Source organism: Coturnix japonica, chromosome 23, assembly GCF_054131305.1.
Source record: "Coturnix japonica strain WE chromosome 23, WE-NBRP24, whole genome shotgun sequence".
NCBI lineage: Eukaryota > Metazoa > Chordata > Aves > Galliformes > Phasianidae > Coturnix > Coturnix japonica.
In genome coordinates, this window is record NC_140685.1 from 5,603,976 (window position 1) to 5,628,618 (window position 24,643).

General features: G+C 51.1%; 1 protein-coding gene across 7 annotated transcripts; it reads right to left on the minus strand.

Moving 5' to 3' along the window:
• Positions 1 to 1,584: 1,584 nt before the first annotated feature.
• TBC1D16 (TBC1 domain family member 16) lies at positions 1,585 to 24,628 on the minus strand. Of its 7 annotated transcripts, none has more exons than XM_085522494.1 (13): positions 24,375 to 24,593; positions 19,853 to 20,088; positions 18,441 to 18,852; positions 18,234 to 18,284; positions 9,075 to 9,263; positions 8,811 to 8,958; positions 7,645 to 7,809; positions 6,766 to 6,914; positions 5,904 to 6,038; positions 5,430 to 5,616; positions 4,231 to 4,410; positions 3,479 to 3,625; positions 1,585 to 3,087 (listed from the first exon to the last, which is right to left on the minus strand). In XM_085522494.1, the coding sequence occupies exons 2-13, from the start codon at positions 20,028 to 20,030 to the stop codon at positions 2,842 to 2,844; spliced, it is 2,187 nt and encodes a 728-aa protein (XP_085378620.1). In that variant the 5' UTR covers positions 20,031 to 20,088; positions 24,375 to 24,593; the 3' UTR covers positions 1,585 to 2,841. The 7 variants fall into 7 exon arrangements, with proteins under 7 accessions (XP_085378620.1, XP_085378619.1, XP_085378618.1 ...); XM_085522493.1 differs by having other exon boundaries at positions 7,645 to 7,812; XM_085522492.1 differs by having other exon boundaries at positions 7,645 to 7,812; positions 8,799 to 8,958.
• Between the last annotated feature and the right edge of the window lie 15 nt (positions 24,629 to 24,643).

Sequence of the window (24,643 nt, forward strand, 5' to 3'; positions counted from 1 at the left end):
CTGCTGGGAACAAGGGCCACTCGGAGGGTTTGCGGTCACCCCACAAAGGCAGGCAGGACCCTGAGAGCCCAGCACACCAGCAAGGTCCCCCTTGTGCCCATAGGGATGGCAGCTCCATGCTGTGGGGCTGTGGAGGTGGCTCTGGTCACCCATCCACCACCCTGGGTACTGTGGGGTTGGGCAAGGCAAAGGCAGAAGGAGAAGCGGCCCAACTTGTTTGTGGTTCCTGAAAGACAAATCCCAACCCAAAGCAAACCAGAAATCCAAGGCACAGGTTGAGGCTGCTCCTCTGCATCCCAGCACTGAGCAGCACCTCAGTGCGTGTCTTTGGGATGGTCCTGCAGACCATGGAGCAGCACTGCTGGTCAGAATAACCAGCTCACAGCAGGTCCTTCTTAGCAGTGCTGACCCTGTGCTCATCAATGTGTTTCAGGGATCCCTTGATGCGGTTGTGTTACTCACAGCACCCAGCCTGGCTGCAAGGATTTGGCTCCCCAAAGGCCAATTTTCCTGCATCCAGACCTCACACAACAGCAGCTGCTTGGGTCATTCTGCTTCAGAAGCACCTTCATTTAGAACTGTGGTTCTAACACTGCGATGCAGCTCTTGAGTCCAGCAAAACATACGTGGGCATTTGGCACCGTGTGATGGGGTGGAGCAGATCCCTGCTGCAAACACATCTCAGCCCTGGTTGTGGGCACACCGTGTTCTAAGGATGGCCCTGGGGAGCTCAGCAGGAGGAGGCATCTTCATTTGGTTTTGTTTTCCTGCTTTTTATGCCACCGTATCATGGCATGGCTCTGCTTATTTATTTACTTGCAGGGAAGGGAGCATGTGAACAAAGCAGCACTGGGCTCGCAAAGGGAAAGAGTTAAAATAAACCTCTTTGATATTCCCTTCCCTTGAGACCAACTGGGGCTTTGTTTTAAAGGTGAGCTGCGAAACATCAGTTTCAATGAGAACAGCTTGCAGACAATGATGGGATTGAAAACAAAATGCCAGAACTGCAGAGATGGGCAGGGATGTCTGAACTGGGGAGCACAGAGGAGATGCATGTGGCCATACCATTGGCTCCATGCCCCCGTCCATTCCTCTATCCATCCCTCCCTCCTTCTTCCATTCATGCCTCCTTCCCTCAACCTATACATCCTTCCATCCCTTCATTCTTCCACCCCTCCCTCCCTTCCCCATCCATCCCTCCATTCATCCCTCCATCCATCCCTCCATCCATCCATCCATCCATCCATCCATCCATCCATCCATCCATCCATCCATCCCTCCATCCATCCATCCATCCATCCATCCATCCATCCATCCATCCATCCATCCATTCATCCATCCATCCATCCATCCATCCATCCATCCATCCATCCATCCATCCATCCATCCCTCCCTCCTCCCTCCATTCATGCCTCCTTCCCTCAATCTATACATCCTTCCATCCCTCCATTCTTCCCCCATTCACCCACCCACTCCTCCACTGCCCGTTCCTGTGCTGTGCTGCACCAGATGCTTCCCAGGAGCCTGAGCCAACCCCAACCAGTGCCCTCCAACACGGGAATGACACCAGCATAGAGATCTATGGACACTTAGTGTGGATTTAATAGAGGCACCGTGAGTTACCAGCAGCCAGCACTGGGACCATCGTGCTGCAGATGTCTGAAATCCACTGTGGGACATCGGGTGGCAGCAGGAAGCTTTCCCCAGGCTCTGCTTGGCACCAGCTTTGGCTCAGGACACACCTTTGGCTGCCAGTGGATTTGGTAAGGATGTTTCCTATTTGGCTGCACTCAAAGCCCCAGCACAGCTTCCAGTTGGCAGATCTTACAGAAGGCAGCGATGGAAACACGCTGTCCTTCCAAAAATACTTCAAGGGAAACGATGACCAAAGACAGCTCAGCAAAAAAACAACTGCAACAAACCAAGTTTTGTTTTCCTTTCGGGATGGGGAAGAGCGCTGGGTCCGCCCCACGTGCCTATGGCAAAACCAGATAAGGACAGAAAATATTCAGTCATTGGGAAGAGCCAAAGGGAGCACGTTGGAAACACACTGGAAACAACAGAATTCCATAAACAAGGGTCTGAAGTCTGTGGCCGGCAGCGTAAAGCAGCAGCTTCGCTGTTATGTCACAAAGAAGTAAACTCTGACAGGTGTCTATGAAATACCCTGACTACAGAAAGCAGTGCTGTCAGACCCGTGGCTGTACAAAAGGAGAAGATTCATGCTATGTAAAAACAGAGGGAGCAAGAGATGGCCTTCAGGTAACCGGCTCTTCCTCACCAACAAAGCAGATTCGTTCCCTGCAGTCCCAATGGTCTGCAGGTTTCTTTTTGGCAGATTGTAATTAAAATGATGGTTGTGGCTTTAGAGAGAAGCCACCGAGTGGCATTGTGCTGGTTGAAGCACGTATGTTTGGGGTGCAGGGATGCTGCAGAGCCCTGCCCCCCCCTCCCCAGCCACACACACTGCTGGGGGCACTCGGCTCTCATTAGTGTCCGTGCTTCTCATCAGCAAGGTACAACTTCTGGTTCCTAACCAGTCCAGTCCCAGAGGCAGAGTAAAAAGGTTCTTGTAAAGACCTACGAACACTTTGTGTTCCTAAGGAAATCAAATCCAAGCACGTGCAAACGCTGCTCCTGGTCGGGTGCATTTCGCTCCGGTTCCTCCACTCGTGCAGCAGCATTCTCCTGCAGACAGATTCCAACCCTCTTCCATTCTCCCCCTTCCAGTCCTCTCTGGAGCCTTGACAAGGCACCCGTCCATTTTTGTCCTCTACATTTTTCCTCTGCACATCCTTCCTGCCCTTCCCTCTTCCTCCGGCGCGCCCTGTTCCTCTCCAGCTATTTTCGGAAGCTGAAGATGTCGTGTGTTTTCACTCCTCTCCTGCCTTCACCTCCCGGCTTAGGAGAAGATTCCTCCACCAGCCCCCCATAGGGGCAGCCCTCGGCCGCAGGGTGGTGACCAGAGCATTCCACCGCGGGGATGAAGCCGCTGTCCCACATCCCAGTCCCACACAGCTGGCACAGGTTGTGTAGACTGCAGGGGATGCGGGGCAGCAGGTGGAACTGATAGAGCAGGCTCCTTGCCTAGAGGGGAGAGAGACAAAGTCATTCCCTCGTGCCAGGGTGTGGATACAAAACACATTGGGCCCTGGGAGAGGAGTCAAAACTTGGGATGCCCCTCCTGAGCTGGAGGTTAAACAGGGCCTGGAGGCACTGCCAGCAGGTCCATTTAGCAGGAGCTGCTCTCAGCATGGGATTCCTGCCTCTGAGCATCGCAGTGCCTACATCTGCCCTGCAGCCTGGGCTTGGTGCTGCTGTGTGCTGGCACATCCCAGCAGCATCACCCTGTTCTTGCAGGCTGCGGGCAAGCAGGGGATATGGGAGGTGTGGAAGACGAAGCACCAGTCTCTGGTTTTCTCTATACTCTGACTCGTCTCATGGGCCCGAGAACCCACCTCAGCACACAGACATTTACCTTCCTGAGTACGAGCTCTCCATTCATGTGCATAGCCAGGTTGCCGAAATGCAGCAGCATCTGATCGGTGGCCAGCTGCTGTTCAATGACATCATCCCCATAAATCACCACGATGGCCACACAGATGAAGAGGTGGAAGTAGTCTGTCTGCAAGGAGAACAAGGGCTGGGTAACAGCAGGTGGAGGCTGAGCTGTGGCTCCCCACCCTCCACAAACACATCCCAAGGAGAGATTTGTTGCTCCTTCCAGTTCTGCCTAGTGGTGCTCATAAAGGAGCTGTTGTGGAACCTGAATCACAGCTGAGTCAAAGTCTCTCACCTTTCAGGTGTGGGAGCATGGTTTAGACCACAGCTTTCAAAGCAGACCAATGACTGTGGGAAGACATCATCCAGCTGTTAAAGAGGAGTCTGAACCTCAGAATGGATGGTCAGCACATTCTGAAATGCATAGACATCCCCAAGCTGGGGAGCAGCATCCATCCTTTTGCTCTACAGGTAAACCTCTCTGGTAGTTACAGACTCTCCGTAACATCTACAGTCTCCCCACAACATCTGACAGGGATAACTGCTGGAAGATGCCCACAGGGAACACCAGCTTCTGCTTTTCTTCAAAGCAGAACCCGGCGAAGACAAAAACACGCTGTCAGATCTCAGCTAAGAGACTGCTGTGGGAGGGGGAATGCCTGCAATGTAACTTATTTTGGACACTTTGCTATGAAGAGCCCCCTTAAGTAACCCTGCACGGACCCTCACCTGGTAGTGTGCCCAGCACGCTTCCCACATGCGCAGAGCCTCAGCATCGGGGAACTCCCGTTTAAAACAGAGAAGGATCCAGCGGTGACAGAAGAGCATCTGCAGGCCGTCCTCCCCCAGGGCAGAAAGGTGCTGGTAGAAACGTGGGTGCATGAGCCGCAGCAGCTCCCGCAGGTACATCTGCAAGAGATTCACTTGGCTGAGCCACTGTTTGTGTGCCAGGACCTGCATCCCCGGAGCCCCCCCATGTCCCCAGCACTAGCCAGGCCCACTAACACTGACCTCAGCTCTGTTATCCCACACAGAGGCCCAGCTTGCAGCCCTGGCTCACAGGCAGCTCCTTATGTTCAACCAGGAGCACCCTGGGCGACTGCAGCTATTCCACAAGGGCTGGGCAAAGCAGAATGCAACCCTTGAGAACAGACAGGATATGGCTATCTATAGTATTTCATTTCAGCAGGGGCTGAGAAATATGTGAGTGATTTTAGGAAGCCTGATGCTATGGGCACGCTGCAGAGCATAGTCCATACAAGAACTAATTGCACCTGACCTGCAGCATCCCACCAGGCTTCCATGACAGACTTACTGTTTTACATCAGAGCCATCATGACCTGGACAGGAGTGTTGAGATTTAAAATGTTATTTCCCAGGATTCTGACCAGCAAGCAACCGACATTAATGTTCAAATCTAAAAAGTTCCTATTTTTTAAGCAAGGTCACTTTATTTTAAGTAACCGTGCTGGATAGGAAAGGCTTTTCATTTGGATATCATTAAAGAAACATCTATTACAAATGTTAAAACCTTCAAAAAAGCCCATACAGAGGGCTGCAGCTCCACTACTCTGCCTCATTCATATCTAATGCCCCCAAATCAGGACAGAAACGAATGAGTGAATCTCCTCTGCCTGACAGAAGCGCAGAGAATAAGGCAGCAGAATCCTAAATAAAAGATGACCATAAAAGATTCCTTGAATCAGCATCCTTCAGCACAGCCAAGGCAACCTAGCTGACAATTTATTGCCTGTAATTGCCCCTGGAGTGCCTCAATCACCTGAGATCCATTTTATCCATCAGGTGCTTTGAGGATTGGTGTAGGATTTCACACAGACCAGTTAACAGCTTTAAGTCATTCTTCCAGTTTGAATGTGGAAGAGTGAAGTTACAGACAAGACCAAACTGAGCTCAGCCCTTCTCCTCACCAGCTGTTTCTCCATGTCCTCGTCCCGGGGTGAGCTGATGAAGATGGTGTTCTGCATCAATCCCACAAAGCACCAAAAAGTATCCGACTCATCCAGAACCTCTGCCAGGATTGGGGCGACCAGGTCAGACATGCCTTGGGAATACCCAATTGCTGGATTAAACACTGCATAGTTCAGCAAGATCCTCCTGGAGAAGACATTCAAAAGGAGAGGTGAGACATGGAGGGAATGGACCTTCCCTCCTACCCCAGCCATTCACCAGGAGCATGTTTACAAGTCCCGCACCCATTAAGGAGACTCTGAGGGCTGGTCCTCCACCCCATTAACAGAACCACTCTGGTACAGCCATCCTATGTGTGATGCTCTTCAGTATTCCCAAGGCAGCAGCAGAGGCAGCCTGGGCCATGGGGAGTTCTGGAGTTCTCTACATGCTCAGTAAGGCACCGTATGGGACACTGAGATCAGACACGTCACCTCATTGTTTCCACATTGGGGTTGTTTTCTCCTCGAAAGAACTGGTTGCTGCGGTCAGTCCTCACTACATCCTTATCTACAGTGAACTGCACCTTGCGCCAGAAATCCTTCTGCTCATCTGGAGACATGGAAAGCCTGAAAATTGAACAGCAACACGGGTATGTTGAGACAACAGGAACAGGACTGCCACAAGGAATAAACAGCCTTACTTTAGCATTGGTTTGGAGAAAAAAGCCTATTTCTATACTGAGTTTTCTAATCAGTTGAAAACCAGACAAGTGGTCTGTCCAGAACAGCACATCTTCTGTCCAAAGGTGTTATCAGAAGGGGCTTCCTGGCTTCTGAGTGGGTGACTCAATGTGTTCTGTGATGAAGTCCACTTCAGAAGCAGCTGATGATGCTCTATGCTGCTCCTTGTGGGTACACCTGGGCTCTGGGCACAGCAGATCTCACCACTCTGCTGCTATTTACTTCAAAACAATAATAATATTGCAGTCTCTCTCCAGCTTAAATTTACCCACAACCAGTTTGCAAAGCACAGTTCTGGCAGGAATAACTTCCTTGAATTTGACACAATTTATTCCCTATTTTTACATCCAGATATATTCATCAAGAAACCTAAAATCATGTTTTCACCTTCAGCCTGCTAAGCCACATCAGGCCATAGCCTTGCCTGCAATACAAACTCCCTGCATGGGGCTGCTGGGGCTGCTCTAGAAGCTGTGTGAGATAATATCAGAGCTTTCTGGTGAGACTGGCTGTTCTGAGAGCAACTCTGCTCCCCTCACCTCCATCCCCAGCAGCTCTCAAGAGGGAGAAGCTAAAGAGAGGGGAGCAGCAGAGGCTGAGGCCGCTCTGTTACCTCTTCTCCTGGATCTCAAAGTACTCCTTCCTCTTCTGCACCCTCAGTGCCTCTCTCTCCTCAGAGGTGGACTCGTAGCTGTAGTAGCGCAGCAGGAAAGGCCACACTTCCCCACGGATGGACATGTCGATCCCACCGAAGAAAATGGCCTGGAAGGAAGAGCAGAATCATAGAATCATAGAACGATTTGAGTTGGAAGGGACCCTAAAGGCCATCTGGTCCCACACCCCGCACTGAGCAGGGACACCCACAGCTCCATCAGTGCTCAGCGCCCCGTCCAGCCTGACCTTGGCTGTCTGAACAGAAGTTAGGACCGGTTGAGTTTTAGCAATCCTAAAAACAGCAACAAGGAACTGCCCGCCACTGTGCTGCGGTGGCTTTGCAGCTCTCTCCTGACAAGTGACGCCTTGATTCAAGCTCCTGCAATTTGCACATGTTTAGAGGGAAAGTGCTGGCCTTCTATTCCCAGACGAGACACAAATCGGGCTCATTTCAATGTCAATAACCCCCCCTGGAGAGGCTCTATGATTAACGTGTCGTTCTCATGTCACGGCTTAATCCCCAATCTTGGAGACACCGCATTTCACTGCAAACCCCTCTCAAGACCCGGACAGGGGCTCCCCTGCAAGCCCCGCATTCTTTCATACAGTCATCTCGATTTTTCTTTCTTTGATTTGCTCACAGCTCATAGAGCACTCACACGTTGGTTTACCCATCCTGCTGCCTCCTTGGGATGATGCTCGGATCTCACCTGCAGCGCTCTGCGGTCCCACCAACGCCTCCAGCCAAGCACCATGAGCAACCTTCATCCCCTCCGACATCACCTGCCCTCCATAACTCCATGACTCTGCCCAGCACAAAGCAGCAGCCCCAACTCACCTTCTGCAGCTTGTACTCCTCCTCCACCTGCCCACAGTGGTTCAGGTGGCTGAGCCATGCTGACACATCCAAGCGCCTGTACGCGTTCTCCTCTGGGTGCGTCTCTGATGAGGGCAGCTTGGGCCGACGGATGGAGAACTGCATGCACGTCTTCTCATCAGAGAGCTGCTGAGGTTGGGGAGCGAAACAAAACCAAACAAAAATGAAGGCGGGAGGCAGAGATAGGAGCAGCAAAACCTTTCCCTGTGGTTCTTGTAGGATTAAGCTCCCAGGCACAGCACTTAGCGAGGTTGTTTTCTTAATTCCAACCATTACAATAGCACGAGTGATTAGAATAATTAAAAATAGGAATGCCACGAAACAGCTTCATCTTTAACAACAACAACAAAAAAGCCCAGTTTCCTATTCCTCCCCCCATCTTATCCCTGACCTGAAAGTGAATTAATGCTGCTTACAGCAAAACTTCACCCTGCCAGGAATGCCTGCAATAAATTACATATGATTGGCCATATACAAAGGGATTGCTGTTAGGCAAGCGGGGAACGGCACTGCCAGGCTCTCTAAGGGCACTCCTGATCCCAGTGCAAGACTGCAGCTGACATTTAATTTAAAAATCAAAGGTTGTTCAATGCAAAAAGTGAGCCCATGCGACCATAATAAGAAAAGCAGCGGGGGTCTCTGTGGGAAGGATGGAAATTTAAAAATCACTGTTTCTAATAAGCACATATAGTATCTTAAACAGATAATTAAACAGCTCTTATCACATTTGTATGTAGATTGAACAAAATATGGCAAGATGCCTTGTCAAAACATTTTCGGATGCAGTATGCTATGCTTCACAAAATGGATGAAAGGCTCGGATGGAATTTCCAATGTACTGCTGCAGGTTCCCAGCCACCTCACCACCCAGAGCACAGTGCTGACCTACCTGCTTACCACAGCCAGCAAAATTACCCCCTAACGAGGTTCTTGCCTTATCTGCCCCACATTCCACGGGCAGAACAGGAATGGATGAGGATGAGCAAACATAACCAAGACCTCCCAGCTAACTGCTGGCTGCATCCCAGTAACAGTCGGTGCCTTGCTGCCCTATTTAGTGATGGGACCTCACTGCTTTATTTCCCCAGCTCCTTGTGAGAAGTCCCGCGCCCCACCTCGCCTGCTACCTGCTCCTTCAGGTGGGTCTCGGTGCAGTACTTCCATTGCTGGAACACCTCTGACACTTTATCCAGGCCTCCGTGGTGAAAATGGAAGATCTTGTACTGGCTCTCCCGGCTGGCGACTACCAGCTGCCCACAGGTGCATGCCTCGTCACTGCAGAATGGAAGTGGAGAGGGTAACGTGGTTAGAATCAGAAGCATACAGTCACAGGATGGCTGGAGTTGGAAGGGACCCTGAAGGCCCCACCTCTGTGAAAGGTAACCTGTTACCTAAAGAAAAGGCGCAGGGATCTCATTTGTCCCAGGTCCACTCTGAAGACTCCACAGATCTGCTCCAGGGCTCCCACCTTTTGCTGCTCCTCACCCTGTGCTCGCCCGCTGCTCCCTGGGCTCTGGGTGCTGCTGTTGGGGCTCTCTGTGCAGCAGTAGGAACGTGGCACGTGGTCATCACCTGTGTCCCTGCAGCAGAGCAAGGAGAGAGCCCAGCAGTGTTAGCCAGGGTCTGCAGTTGCGTGAGACAATCACAGCTGCCACGAGCTCTGACATTGGAATTCAGGGCAGGTCTAGAGAATCAATAACAGGCTGCTTACAAAAGAGATTAAATGATTTTTATTGAAATCAATGCCCTGCCATCCCAACAGATGCTCCTGGGTTTGGTCCGCTGCACACAGAAGTGGGGAGAGTGGAATGTGTTCCCCATCACTGCCTGGAGTGGCGAGCTGTGCGCCCTGGGTCTTACCTGGCAAAGTCCCTCTGAATACAGCAAGACCAAAAGAGGCTTCTCCTGAACTTCCCCCATGCAAGCAAGCCCCACAGGCCTCGATTCAGGCATATCCACTTCACATTCCCATTTGCAAGCTTGGCACTTGGGGAGTTAAGGAGCGGGAAGTGACACGTGAGCTCCAAGCCAGTCTGGAGCAGGAGAGTGAAGCAGCACACTGCAGGGAGCTGGGAGCATGCTGCAACCATGCACCCACCCCAAGGAGCAAACCGAGCTCTGAGCAAACACCCTGCATGGCCGCCAGCAGCCCCAATCCCAAAAGAAAAATATCACTGCTTCGAGAATTACGTGAATCTGAAACAGTGACCCCTCGGTTCTTAAAAAGGCCAATACATGCGAACAATCTCAGTGCAAGCTCTGAATGGGTTCCGCTGTGAAATCAGGGTTTGCAAAACAAGGCAAGTAGCAGGTATAAAGACAGCCCCCTGCAATGCCACTTTATGCAATGTTTTCTAATCCGCTTATCTAACAATGTAGGCACTGAACGCTGAAAATCACACACTCAGCATGCATCTGCAGCACAGCACATCAGTATGCCTGCCGAGCCCGGCTGCGGTGCTCCTGCACAGGGCCCAGCCCCACGTGTAGCATCTGCCCATGGTTCAGGTCACTGCACCCCAATGGCCAGGGCTCTGGACATCCCCCTTGGCTGTGGGTTACATTTTTAATGGTTCCAATTGAAGGCTCAGAGCCTCAGCGCCCACCCGCATGGGAAACAGCCCCCCCAGCCCCTTCCATCACTCTGCAGCATTACGTAGGGACAAACACTGCTTGGCTGGCAGCTCGAAGAGCAGCTCCATGGCTCCATTTGTGATGATCTGCTGCTCTGTGCTGGTGTTCCAGTGCAGCACGTTGGTCTCAACAGCACCATGCAATGCTGCAGGCTTGGGGCAAGGTGGTTGGAACGCTGCCTGAATGTGAGCCACCAAGAAGGCGGCCAAGAAGGTGGCCAACAGCATGTAGGCTTGTATCAGAGGTGGAGGTCGACCTCTGCTCCCACTTAACAGCAATAGTATGAGAAGTAATGGCCTTGCATTGCACTGCAGGGATTCAGGTTGGATAGCAGGAGTGGCCAGGCACTGGCACTACTGCACAGGGAGTGGGGGGGGGTCACCATCCATGGGGGTGTTCCAGAGCCACGTTGCTGAAGGACACAGTGAGTGGGCACGGTGGGGATGGGTTGGGGTTGGACTTGGAAATCTTGGAGTTCTTTCCCATGAAAACTGTACAGTTCTTTGTGAAAATTCAACTGCTATTTGCAGCTCAAGCCGCAAAATGTAACACCTTCCTAAAGAGCTCTGTAGCTCATATGAATGCAAAACTAACAGGAGTCCTGGTTCAGGACACCCGTGTGGGGCTGCCTGCTGTAAGCAGCTGGTATTTGTGAAGCAACACTCAGCAGCAGGCACAGCTGGTTCCACAGGATTGCCATGGAAGAGGTGACTCAAACGAGCTGTGAGACTGAGCAGAGGTCTTATATCTGTGTGTGCAGAGCTGAAGAGAGGCACAGCAATGGCTCTCAACTGCTGGCCTATTTCTTCAGACACTGCTAATGTACCCAAGTAGTGGCACATAGAATTACCAGCACTGGTTTGGTGGCTGCTGGGGAGTCCTCTATTCAGGCACACTTGATGTGCAGACACAAGGGAAGAATTTGACCATTTATTATTTATGATAGCCAGGCCATTATACCTGCTGGATGAGGGATTTGCACCAGTGCAGGGCAAAATGCTGGAGGAATATTTAAGAGAGGGCTGGCCATGTGAGCCAGAGAAAGCTGAATGCCAGGAGAACACATGCAATCCCCACGGGAACAGAAGGGACAGAGGGAAAGATTATCAGGGGGATTAGCAAACCCAGATGCAGGAAGCCCACGGACACAGCCACAAGGCCAGTTATACCTTTTCTCTTTGCTCTGCTCCTGTCACTTTCTTGTCACAAAATACATCTCAGTCTCGCTGGTGAGCAAGATCAGGGAGTGATGTATTTTCTCCCAACCATCATCTGCAGCAATCAATGCCTCTACGCCCCATGAGCTCCTGCTGCTTCTACAAAGCAAAACACACCCATGTGGGGCTGGCCCCATGCTTCAGCTGCAGCAGGAATGACTTGCAGCAGTGGGGCTGACCTGCAGCAGTGGGGCTGCTTTGCCATCCAGCCAGCATGCACCTGCTGCACAGAGACAGGAAACCAGTTGTTATTCCTGTTCCAGAGCCAGGGCAGAGACCTGCAGCAATTACATGGGAAGGCTATTTTAGCGACAAAGATCTAATAAGTCATTTTATGACAAGATGTGACACGTGTAATTATAAGAGGGAGGATGGCAGCCGGGATGTGGCAGTTATTGAGTGCCTCCCAGCCACCTCCCAGAGTCTCTTGCAAAAGCCAAACCCTTTCCACTTGGCTCTCCATCACCACTGCACTCAAGCACACCTCCAGTAATTGCAGCCTGCCTCACAGCCCCATCTATTCCTGTGTGCTGGCTTGTTTACAGACAATAAGGATCACCATAATGTATGAGTGCCATGTAATGGGAATGATGTGCCCCTTCCCTCCCCAGGGCTGCTGTTTCTCTGCACTGACCTTCCAGTTCCAATTCTCTCCAGCAAGGTGATGCAGCTCATGGCAGCATCAACTGCCTGAAAGTCCAATGACAGATGGCTTCAAATGAATAATCCATCAATAAAAGTTCAAAGCTATCCCAAAACGCCTAAACTCTGAGTGCGGCGATGGTACAAAGTGAGGTCAGGTTGGGTAGCTGGAGCCCAAATCTATTGTTCTGATAAATAAAAGAGCGTCCTTGACAACATACATGTATAATGAATTGTGAAACGTGCTGATTTCAGCAATAGATGAAAGAAGTGCAAAAGAACACAGGTAATGTGGAACAAAGCAGTTTGCTAAAACAGCCCTGCTTGCACTGGGTGATGCTACAGAGGGATGGAAGGACACAGCCCAATGCCAAACCCCAACTGGTGGGATCATGCAATGAGGTTGGGAGCTGTGCAGAATTCCCCCTTGGGCTGAAACCATTTGGAACCTGAAGCCCCTCTGCCTCAAAGAGCCCCAACAGAATCAATCCGTGTTGACCCGCAGGGAAGGGGTGGTTAGGAGTTTGGATGAGCACACAGCCAGGAATCCCCAAATGAGATGTGGGAACAGCCTCATGTGGAGGCAGCACAGTGCAAAGCCAGCAGTCCTTCCCACTTGTCAGGGAGACTGCTGAAAACTGAGGATGTCACATCACCAACTACATCAACGTCAACATGGACTTCCCCAAAGCCCGTTCCACAGCTTCCCATTGATCTGTTTGCTTTCAAAACATAATTTTCCCAACGCTGAACTGCGCTAAATGAATGCTATTTAGTAGCTAATTAACTTTCTGTGCTGAAAAGCTCCCTTAATTGCACTTCTTTCACCTTTTTTAGCCCGTGTCCTCCGGGGAACCTCAGCTGTCCTACAGCATTTGCTCTGCTCCTTCCTATGGCACTCAGTGGCTCCCAGAACTGCAGAGGTTTGTAGTGAACTGATGTGTTCTGCATCTCCTTCCTCCTCGCAGGTCTGTGATGTGATGCCCACCAGGTACCCAAAAAGCAAAGCTGAGATGGAAAACGTGAATTCCCAGCAAAGCCCCCAAAAGAATGTTTGCTTTTCAGCCCATTCGGGATGAGAGAAGGGGACCCTTCTCACCAGTGCTTATGTTCTATTTGAAATCAATGGCTTATTTTGCTTTTCTCTTTCAGTTCTACCCATGCAAAAATAAAATCCTATGCTAATTATGATTATTACAATCAAGCCTTCACACCACCGGTCCCCTGGAAGCCCCACAGATTACCTTTGTTCTTACACACCTGGCTCTAAGCAGTGGATGGGGAAGTTTGGGCAGCTCTCTGCCAGCACCAAAATCATGCACCTCTGATCTGGCCCAGCACCACTGCCCTTGTGGTGCCCAGAATAGGAGCCCAAAGGAGCCAGGTGTTCTGTGTTAGCAGCAAGAGGAGTGAATTACTGATCACACCACTGACGTGCTTAATGTGAAGCAGTCTGTGGGAGCAGACCTCAGCAAGCAGCACCTGCGTATTCCTCAATTAAAATCCCAAACAAATAGCTCCGCCGCCCCTTCGAGCCGTAATTCCTGATCTCAAGTTAGCTGTCACTATTTTTCTTCCACAGAGAGCTGGCAGCAAACCAACAGAGGCAAAAAACCAAACCTGCCATAATTAACATGCTTGCTGTTCAAATATTGATACAAAGCAAGATGGAGCCGTATGTCCGCACTGCTGCTCGGCTCTACCCAACCTCACAGAAGTGGATTGGGGCAGCACAGCCCTGCCCAGAGCCCCCACAGCTGCCCCACTACTATGGGGGAGAACCTCACCGAGGGACAGTGCTGTTCTTACAGGCGCTGCTCCAGGTATCAGCAGCACTAAGCTCTTCTCAAACCACATGGACCCAGAGCCAGGCCCTGGGGCTGAAATCACAAAAAAGCAGGTGAGAGTGATGTAAGACACTGCAAGAAGTTACAGGAGTTGGGAACCCAGAGTCTAATTCCCTCAACTCTGGGAACACAACCACCCCTGGCAGCACGACACAGCCCCACTGTGCCTGTATGAGGCCCTGGCCTGGTCTGCAGGGGGCTGAGAGGCACCGAGGTGCTGCCACAACACCATGATGCAACAGCACGCTGTGCTATCCTCGGGGAGGCCATTTGCTGATGAGCTCCCCAGGAAGGACTGAGCAAGACTAGCAGAGATTGCATCAAGCGTGCACAAGGAGCTGCTGCTTGCGTTGCATGCTGCGCCTGTAAGAGCTGTTCGTGTGCACTCATGACTCCTTTGAACCATAAGAACTCTACTGTGGTTTAACTCCAGCATGAAAAGGTTGTTTCATGACCCAGAGAGTGGTGGTCAACGGCTCAGTGTTCGGATGGAGATCAGTGAGCAGCGGTGTCCCTCAGGGGTCAGCACTGGGACCGGTACTCTTTAATATCCTCAATAACATTGACAGTGGGATCAAGTGCACCCTCAGCAGTTTGCAGATGATACTTGGTCTTGGGCTGCATCCAAAGCAGCAGGACCAGCTGAGCACCCTGATCTAGCTGTAGGCATCCCTGTTTATTGCAGGGCCTGTAGAAGTCCATTCCAACCCAATCCATTCTATGATTCTATGGTCATTGGTTCACTGCTGCAGTGAGAAGCCCCTCACAGCTCCACTGCCCCTGGCCTGGCTAACTGGGGGCAGAAATCCAATGCACCCCTGCAGAGCACCAAGTGCTTCAGCAACTGATTGGCACAGGGATGCTGCCATGACCAGCTAAAGCGACTTTGGAAGCACTGAGAGTCATCGTGCAGGTGTCAGATTCTATCTCGTCGCCAGGACGTACCAAAAGCTTTTGGTTTCACTTTGCTGATGGGGAAATGGAAGCTGCGTAATCTAACAGGGCAGCAACAGCCCAAGGCCAGGTCCAGATCCCGTTTGTCCTCAACTGGTGCCCTTCAAAGCAAGGCAGATGTTTCCTGACAAATAACAGTGATAAGGGAGAAAAGGAACAGACAGAGACGGTTTTATTTCCAGCATCTCTCCTCACCCACACAAACACAGCTCAGGACAAAGCCACTGTCTGTGCAGCCACTACCCCCAAGGAACCTGAGGGCCGACAGGGGCACGGGAACCAGTGGGGGGGGACACAGCCCAGTCCTGCCCATGGCCCAACCCAGCTGCAAAGGAGCACAAATGTGTGCTGGTAATGGGGCACTGCCCTCTCCCCAGCCCCAGGAATTGTATAAATGGGAGGAAAGCATTGATCGCTGCATGGGAGCTTGGCAGCCTTTCAAACTGAGAAGAAAAAAAAACCAAAAACACAACAAAACAAAACCCAACAATGGATACGTTTTTATTTCCTTATGCTCTAAAAGGCGAGTTGTCGACTTAAAATGACTGACTCATTGTGCAACTCCAAGGCTTCCCAGCTCCCTCCTGCCCCCATTCTGCTCCCTGCCTCGCACACAGCACTGGGGCTGCAGCTCCATCCTGCCCCCAGGAGCAGGTTCTGGGGATCCAGGAGCCATTTGGTGTCATGCAAGCTGCCCATCTCCATCCTATCTGACCCAACACACCTTCATCCTTCTGCAACATCACACTTCTCCATTTCTGATGGTACCCAACTGCATGGAAGGGACAGCCGAGCTGGAAAACCCATGCAATGCATCAATGCAGCTTTTGAAATAAGCACGGAGCAAAGCAGAAATTCTCTTTATTGCAGTTCCCCAAAGGAGAGGGAAATAACCAGAAACAGTCACTCCTCTTTGGAGGGAGGGTGGTGGCTGGGGGGCAGGGAGGGAGCTGCCGCCAGCAGCACTAACTTTGTTCGCACTCCAGCTCTGCTGCACGGAGGAGCTGCCAACAAAAAATCCTTCTGAAACAAGGAAGCTGTTTTCAAGTTTGTGGTGACTTCTGGAGCAACATCCCCTGCCCCTAAAAAGCTGGGGTGAGTGCTGGGAGTCAGAGTTATGCACAAGGCATTTGCAGAGTATTGTGTGCAAACTCCCTGGCTCAAGCGGTTTGCAAGTAGCACCCAGATCTGCAGCTATCATGAACAAGGCCCCGTGGGGAGGAACAACTTGGCACAAAAGAACGGACACGCTGGACAAAAGCCTTTCAAGCCTCAAGTCCTAAACAATGAAAGGTCTGTTTAATTAATCTGTTGCAAATTATGAGGGCCACATCCACTGTAAGAGGCTTCCAGGCTGCTGCCAGAGGAGTTAAAATAAAGGAGAGGGGAAGGAAGGAGCAGCCCCCAGGAGCAGCAGGCAGGCAGGGCCAGCAGGGGGCTCCCCAGCTGCCAGGGCAGCGTGCACACAGTGGTTGCTGTAAGCCCACAATCTCATTGCTGCAGCTATTGGACTCTGAGAACACAGATGTTACCACTAAAAGGAGTGAAAGAAATAGAAGTTTCCTAAAGGTTGCTCCAGACAGCAACCCCTGATTGGTGATCACTTACTGAAACTCAGGTTGCAATACTTCAAAAAGGAAGTGCACTTTTTCTATAGGGACAGAAACAGCTCAAGTACTCTCAGCATCGCGTGCTGCTTCCAGAAATCAAACTACATCTCCAAAGCAAACTAAAGCACTGGTAGCAGTGGAGTTCAGTTGTTTTGTTTTTCTTTTTGCAAGAGGTCAAAGTCATCACAGCATTCTCTGAAAGCACGTGCAGATGAAGGCTCAGCCCCAAACAGCAGCTCAGCACTGGAGGAAAACCTCACTCGGGAAGCAAAACTCAGAAGCAACAGAAGTGAAACTGCAAAGCCTATTTCACAGAGTCAGCCAACACACAGAATGGAAGAAGGAAAAGTCAGCTGTCAGAAGCTGTATTTAACTCATTCAAAGGCCCCTCCAAGCTTTCAAGGTATGTCTCACAGTATTTATCCCGTTCCCAAAGCCTTCTCAAGGTCCACAGCCACCAATAGGAGATGGGCATGCAGAGAGCTATAAGGGTAACTTTCAATACCATTTGGAAACCTCATCCCAGCCTGAGCAACCTGCGCTGCATTCAAGGCTGCCCAGCAGGGAGCAGTGTGTTCAGAAGGGACGGTGAACACTGCCCTGCAGCACCAGGCTCCCACTTAATGACTGCACGCTGCTAAGACCTGCACCAAACATGAGGCCAATACAAAGGCCTGACATCACCACACGTACGTATCCAAAAAAGATATCCAGAAAGAGTTAAACCACTTAAAACACTTCCTTCCATAAACTTGTTCTTACTGGCATTCTCTGGGTTTGAGATTAGACCATGAAACACGGAGGCCAAATCTCTCTCCAAGCGTCAAGTCTCCGCACAGTCCGTGCGTTGCTGACACACACAAAGTAGAACTTGTTTTTCCTAATTTCAGGTGTAGTTTCAAGTTCAGCTGTATCCTTAAAATCAGCCCTGGGGTGCTTCATGAACACACCCCTCCTCTGCGTGATGGAATCGAGTGATACAGTGTGGAGACTGCAAGGCAGAGAGCCAGAAACACCGCAGATCAATGTGGGAAGTGATCAGGTGCACGATGATAAAGCCTTGCTTTGCCATGGGGCCTTCTTTCCCCCCAGAGTTGACTGCAGGTGCCATTGTGAAGCAATGATCTTTGAACGCACCAGTGCTGATCATATTAACCAGGTTAAACATTTCAGAATTCATATTTCTGCCCTATTATGACCGTGTTGTCAGCAGAGCAGCCTTCCTGCCCCTGCAGCACTTTGCCCGGAAGCCAGGCTTGCAGAACACCAGCCAGACTCTTTGATGTGGCTTTGCACCAGCAGCTAACACAGCACAGCACAGCCAGCAAGACCCACAGAGGACCTTCCCACTTCAGTAATGCTGCTCCCAGGGCTGCAGACAGCTCATCTGAGAGGGCCACACATGCACAGCCCTGCATGATGGACAAGGCCAGGGTTCAACGAGCAGGGGCAGGACTGGCCAACAAGCAATTTCCTGTGAATTACACAGGTGTCATAATCGAGAGGGAATTAAAGCAAGTCTGAAGCCAGACAGGATATTCAGCTCAATGTCACTGTCGAACTTCTCAGCTTTCTTTAACATCCCCAAGCTCAGCAACCAGCAAACCAACGATTCACTCCAAAACTGGAAAAACAGATGCACTCACCTGCTTTCATTATCCAGAAACACAGAACTACTGCTTTTCACGAGGGCTTCGCTAATGGGAGAGAGGCAGAACGGGGAAGAGAAGGCATCAGAATCAGAGTCAAAAGTACTGTCCCTGCTCACATCATCAGCAAACAGCTCCAGGGAGCCCTCGTCCTCCCCTGTCTCTGGCCTGCAGTCCAGCCCTTCCTCCACTGACAGCTCTGACCTGTTCTGCTCATCCTGAGAGCTGATTGTCGATAGGATTCCTGAGTCGCTGCGGGCAGGCTGCGGGGACTGGTTGGCACCATCTGCTGCCATACAGCTCTGGGGCAGCTTCTCCCCATCCGAAGAAGGGGAATTGATGTCAGCCCCATCCTTCATGAGCTGTGACACAGTCAAGATGTCTTCCTTCAGGACCACTGTCCCTTTTGACTCGTTGGGAGAAGCCTGCTGAGCAGCGCTGAATCCCTGAGCGTGACGGCCTCGTTTGCGGGGAGCTTTGCGGACCGGGGAGCTCTCAGGAGTGACGTAGCGCAGGGCTTCTTCATCCTGCCTCTGGATGCGTGAGTTTGGGACCCAGGCAAGGATGAGTGTGGTGCCAAGCAGCTCATCCTTCTCCATGTACAGGCACAAATAGCCTACGGGAAAGCAGAGCAGTAATCAGTTACAGTGCAGCTTCACTCTTAGGAAAGCACCTAAGCCAGGAACTTGCCCTTCCTCATCACCTCCCCTCTTCACCATCACCGCACAAGGGCAAGGCAACTGCTTTTTAATCATCAGGACAGAATTCTGCCAAATGAATTGTGGAGTTCTCAGCATCACTCGATATTTACAAATAATTCCAGGTCTGCGCATGGCTTTTGAATACTCTAAATTCCCTCTGGCTTAAGTGAAGACAGAAATTGCATGCAATGCTTTCAACTTGCTGGCTGGATTACTAATTGAGAGTAAATTCTGAAATATGTTGCCACATGAAAAACTTTCACTGTTTGTTAGTTGAACAACATCAAGCACCAGCTGAATATTTCTTCTTTTTAAGAATATTTACCTTAGTATAGCCAAAGGGCTACAATTCTCACGGAAAGCCAATAGAAGAATCACACATATGAAAGGGGAAGTGTGGGTCAATGTTCACAGAATAATCAGTTTTGTGAAGTTAAGCCAGTAGCCACAGCTTTCTTTGATGAAAACATAAAAGAGCACAGTAACAGATGAGAATAAAGGGATAGGGGCAGTATTTATCTTCATTTATGCCAGCGCATGCAGCCACAATCAGGTTTTATTTTCCCTCTACCAAAGGTTGGTGAGGCCACTGTAGCAATAACAGTTACAGGATGATACTTGGCTTCACTGAACCATACACATTTAAAAGAGCAACAGAAGTTAGTGCCCTCAAATGACAACTGTTCACCTTCTGGCAATATGAAAGGATGCACTGAAACAGGTAAATCTATGCTACCATAAGAAGCGTTGTCAGTTTTTCCTATTAAAAGTACTGATAGATCAGCTTGTGGATGGCTTTCCTTGGTGCCTGCCTTGCCTCGTACCCCACTGGTGTGGGGATGCTGACAGGAACAAACTCCCCATGAAGAGGAGAGCGTAAAAAAAGGTGAGTGAGCAGTGCCTGCAGCTCCTCACCTGGGTGGTGCTCCCCGATGCCCTGCAGCAGCTCAGGTGGGTGGACGCAGACATTGTTCTTGGAGTAGATGATCTCCCCATCGAGTACAGAAGATGAAGTGCTGCTGCCACCAGGATTCAGGGTCAGGAGGTCAGAAGCTTTAGAGGAGGCACGTCGGAGGAGTCGCCCCAGAGACATCGCCGAGGAAATGTTTCCATTATCTGTCAGCTTTAATCAGGAGCCAAATTCAGAAGATCTGTCAAGAAGGAGGAAAGAACAACGTTAGAACAAACACAAGGGCAGTGCAGCACGTGCCTATGGCTGCCTGAGAAGGAAGTGCCTCCAAATGCTCTGGATCCCCTCTGCAAGTTAAACATGCTAAAACACATAACTGTGGGATGTTTCCCTCTGCAGTGAAGGGATATGGAAGCAGTAAAAAAGCAAAACAAAATGACCTTTGGTAGATAAAAAATTTATTCAGAGAGAAGTGACATCCCATAGATGGCCCAACAGAACTCAGAGCAGGCACTACTGCCACCACTGCCTGCAGCTGGAACATGCAGCATTGAAGCTGCTGTTCTGCCAAAGGGACACGAGGAGAGGAGACGCCTACTTCTGTTCTTCTGTATTTACAAGGCCTCACTTAAAGAGGAGCAGGCCGGCCCGACCCAGCAACACTGTGTATTGCCACAGGACTGGGTGCAGGTGCAACACTCATTGCTCACTCCATGGTCTGCAGAGCACATGGAGGGGCAGCCAGGAGGAAGAAAAGCAGACAGATTCAGGTTTGTGCTCTTGGGGAGCAGGGAGTACGTAGGGGTGTAAAGGATGTGCAGTTTAACACGGAATTGCTCTGATTTCTTGAAATGTGGTTCTAACGGTATCTCTGGATAAATGAGGAAGCAAGGAGGCCAAGAGGGCAAACAGAAACCAGAACTTCCCCAAGAGCAGAGTGAAAGCTGCTGGGAAGCCTTTCACACCAATGTCTCCTCCTTGCATCAAAAGCAACACATATCTTCAAGTCTCAGCTCTAAGAAACAAACACCAGCGGAGCCATATGCTCACTCCTCTCCAGACTGTCAAAAAACTACATTACTGCTTCAGGCTCTAGGTTGTATCTTGAAGGAAGTCATTTGTTCGAGGATATCTACAGAGGAAGCCACCCCTCCTCTTGCTGCACCCTGCAAGAATAGAACCAGGGAGCTCTGCTGCAGTTCCTCCTCCCCACCACTGCGTTGAGTGCTGAGAGTCCAAAGTGGTGATGAGGAGCAACCTGTGCAGCATCACTGGCATTGAGTTTCCACCACACACACAAGGGCTCAACTGTCTAAAAAGGCAAAGCCTGTATAAGCAAAGAAGGAAGGTGTGATTGTGGTGACTGCAGCTGTTGACCAGGGGATGCTTCCTTGAAAAACACGAGTGAGCTGTTGCTACTATGGACAACAGATGGAGATGCACCTATGAAACAGCTTATGTGATGGATGGATGCCCCACTGCAGCTCCCCAGGGGCTCACAGGATGCAGGAAGAGGTACAGGACTTCTCTGCCACGATTAGCAGCATTTAATTAGCTTTTACCTGGCACAGTGCGAACAAAGCAATAAGTAAAGATCTAAATTCCTTCTGCTTTTCAGCTTTTTTGTTGTTTTTTTTTCCAGCAGCTTTAAGGAAAGTGTCACTTTGATCTGCAGAGCATCTGTTGCTTCAGCGCTGCCTTGATGTGCAGGTGGAAGGCACTGGGGGTACATGCATACATGAGCAGGTTGTGTAGAAGAAACAAAAAAGCCAGGAGGTCCAAAACATAACATCGTGCCAGGATGGAAACAGCTTGTGAACCTGCCTCTGCTCCTCAAAGGGCAGGAGCTCAGGCAACACAAACCAGCAGTACCAGAAGCACCAAATCCACAGGGTTTGCTCCATTCTGAGCCCTTTACCACATGGGACAATGCCCCAGGGAATGTCCCAGGGACGGACAGTGGTGCCATCACCGCCCCAGGCAGGACCCTGTCCCACAGCTGAATCAGTACAGAATCCGCACCCATTAAGGATGCACTTTTCATACTAACTTTCTATTTATCCCCCCGATCTGAAGGGCTTCTTTTCAATGTGGCAAAACCAGCCCAGCTGTCCGGAATCCGAAGCACTGAATTAGCTGATTAGTTCTTATTGAGTGCCAACATTTATTAAGATCACAGACATTTTTCTTCTCCCACACATTAACTGCCATCGCTAAAAACCTTCGCTGCAGCTCCCAAGCCTGTCCTCACCACCTCAGCTACCATCCCAGCCATCCCAGCCCCTCAGCCACCCGGCAGCTCAGAGCCACATTGGGCCACCTGCTCCTCTGCAACAGCTTGATGCCCTCTGTATAAGAGCCTGCCCACTTCCAAGCAGGGGCATCTCCAACAGCGCTGGCTGCCCGCCTCCCTTGGAAGTGCCCTTCCCCTTCTCATAAACAACAAGATCCTGTTTGGCTTGGCAGATTGCACCCTCACCTTGGCAGCGGCTGACGGACCAAATGTCACTGCCTCCGGTTGCACAAGATCCCTGTCTGCTGGAAAAAGAGGGCAAGGCAGGCTCCAGCACATTGCCACAGACCCTGCAGCCACCCATGGGGCCTCTAACACCAACACGCTTGACCCAGGGTCACTCAGTGATGTGCTGCAGCCTTCAACCACGCTGTCAGTGCTCCGGACCTGACAGCAGATCTTATGGCTCCAAGTGCAAATGTTCTGTACAGGAGTATAATCACTCCAGAAGCAAAATAAGCCAAATGACAGGGATCTTGAAGGGAAACACGAGTCTCACAGCATGTCTGGGCACAAAGGAGAAATAAGAGCTGTCAAAATCAGCACCAAATTTGAGCATGAAACACCATAGGAAAGAAAACCACAACAAGGTTTTATTTTTTTCCTTCTTCTGCCTTAATAACTTGAATTATATTTTGCAGATTAAAGGAAGAGTCACTCACTGCACAGGGGAGGTCTCAAGCACAGCAGAAGTTACTGCTTCCTCCTGCTCCATCTGGATGACAGAGCATGGGGACATGGAGCCCGCTATCGATCTTCCCTTTGTACTAAGAAACAAAATAGCTATCCAACCCACTAACTATTAGCTGGAGCTATTTAAGATGACTGAGTCAAAGCAAGTGGGAAAAAAAGTTTACCATGGGGAGCCATTCTGAAGTCATCCCATTTTGCAGGGATTGTAGGTCACCAAAAGCCTTTCCTCTCTGACCTGCAGGTGCAGCAGTGGCAAGCAGGGCACAGAGCAAAGGAAGGAGCAACAGCAGCCACAGCGAAGGCTGGGATCCAATGCAGCTCATGCATCCTGGCAGCAGGTTTCACTCGGATGCATCACAGAATCACAGAATGACCCGGGTTGGAAGGGACCTCAGGGATCATGTAGTTCCAACCCCCCTGCCTGGCAGGGCCACCAAACATACACATTTACTACATCAGGTTGCCCAGGGCCCCGTCCAACCTGGTCTTGAACACCTCCAAGGACGGGGCATCCACAACCTCCCTGGGCAGCCTGTTCCATGGCCTAACCACTCTCCTAGTGAAGAGCTTCCCCCTAACATCCAACCTAAATCTTCCCTCTTTTAACTTAAAACCATTTCCCCGTGTCCTGCTATTGTCAGCCCTTTCCAAGAGTTTACTCCCCTCCTGGGAGTAAGTTCCCTTCAGGTATTGAAAGGCTGCATCGCAGCTGAGAGGTAAAGAAGGGACAACAGACTGCACGCTGCAAGTTTGTGACTCAGAGATAAAAAGGGAAACGAAATGCCATCATCGGCGCCTGCTGGCTGCTCCCAGCCACACCTGCTCAGGCATAAAAAAAGCAAACACAAGGCTTTACACGCCTCCAGCCCTAAAAGTCAAACGGCAGCATGGAATTATTCGCGCCTCACGTCCCTCTGTCCCAGGATTAACCATCATTTCACGTTACTTAAGGGCAGTATTGGTGTAATAGACAATATAATGGCCTTTTATCAGCATGGTCCTGCAACCCGGTGACTCTCGCAGTGCCAATGCCCAGAGAGGAACTAAAGAAAGCCCAGACTGCGGCCACACTGAGCAGGGACTCACTGCCGGAGCAGCCACAAAGATGGGCCCAGTATCTTCCAGCTTGATGAAGGATGAAAGCAGGATGAAAGCAGGTCCCATAGCCTCAAAGGAAGCATCAAGCCGGGCATTCATTCATCCTCTGAGCTGTCAGCAGCAGCCGCTCCTCTCGTTCATCCTATTCTCTCTTATAAAACACCTCTCATTAGTTGTGTGCGATTGGATCTATCAGCCGACAGCCTCGCAGGGTAAAGCAGCTCTGGGGAGGGGGGGGGACACGGGAAGGGCCGTGAGGATGGAGGGGGGGGGGAGACAAAGAGAGGGGAGATGCTGCTCCCACCCAGCGGGCTGGGGGCTGGGAACCACGACCCGGCTGTGAACCACGACCCCCCGAACAGCCCTGGGCTGCCACAGACCGACTAGGCCGGGAAACACCCCCCGCCCCACACAGGGCCCGGCCCTGCTCGCCCCGTACCCACCTGGCGCCGTGTGGGGCCGCCGCCGCCTCCTCCTTCCTCCTCCTCCTCCTCCTCCTGGTCTCCCCTCACACAGCACCCGGTAACCACCTCCGTGCCGGCTGGGAGCTGCGGGGAAGGACGACAAGGCCCCGCCTCGTTCCGCCTCGCCCCGCCTCGTTCCGGCCCGGTTCCCCCGCTCCGTGTTCCCGGGGTTAACGCTGGGATGAGGCGGCGCGGCCCGTTCCCCCCCCCCGCTCCCCCCCCCCACGCTGGGTGAGGTGGTGCGGCCC

Coding starts and splice junctions, on each gene's coding strand:
- TBC1D16 (XM_085522490.1), bottom strand. CDS start 20,030: ATGTCTCTGGGGCGACTCCTCCGACGTGCCTCCTCTAAAGCTTCTGAC. Junction 5,617..5,903: donor CCCAATGTGGAAACAATGAG/GTGACGTGTCTG, acceptor TGTCTTCTCCAG/GAGGATCTTGCTGAACTATG. Junction 4,411..5,429: donor AGGACATGGAGAAACAGCTG/GTGAGGAGAAGG, acceptor AATCTCTTGCAG/ATGTACCTGCGGGAGCTGCT.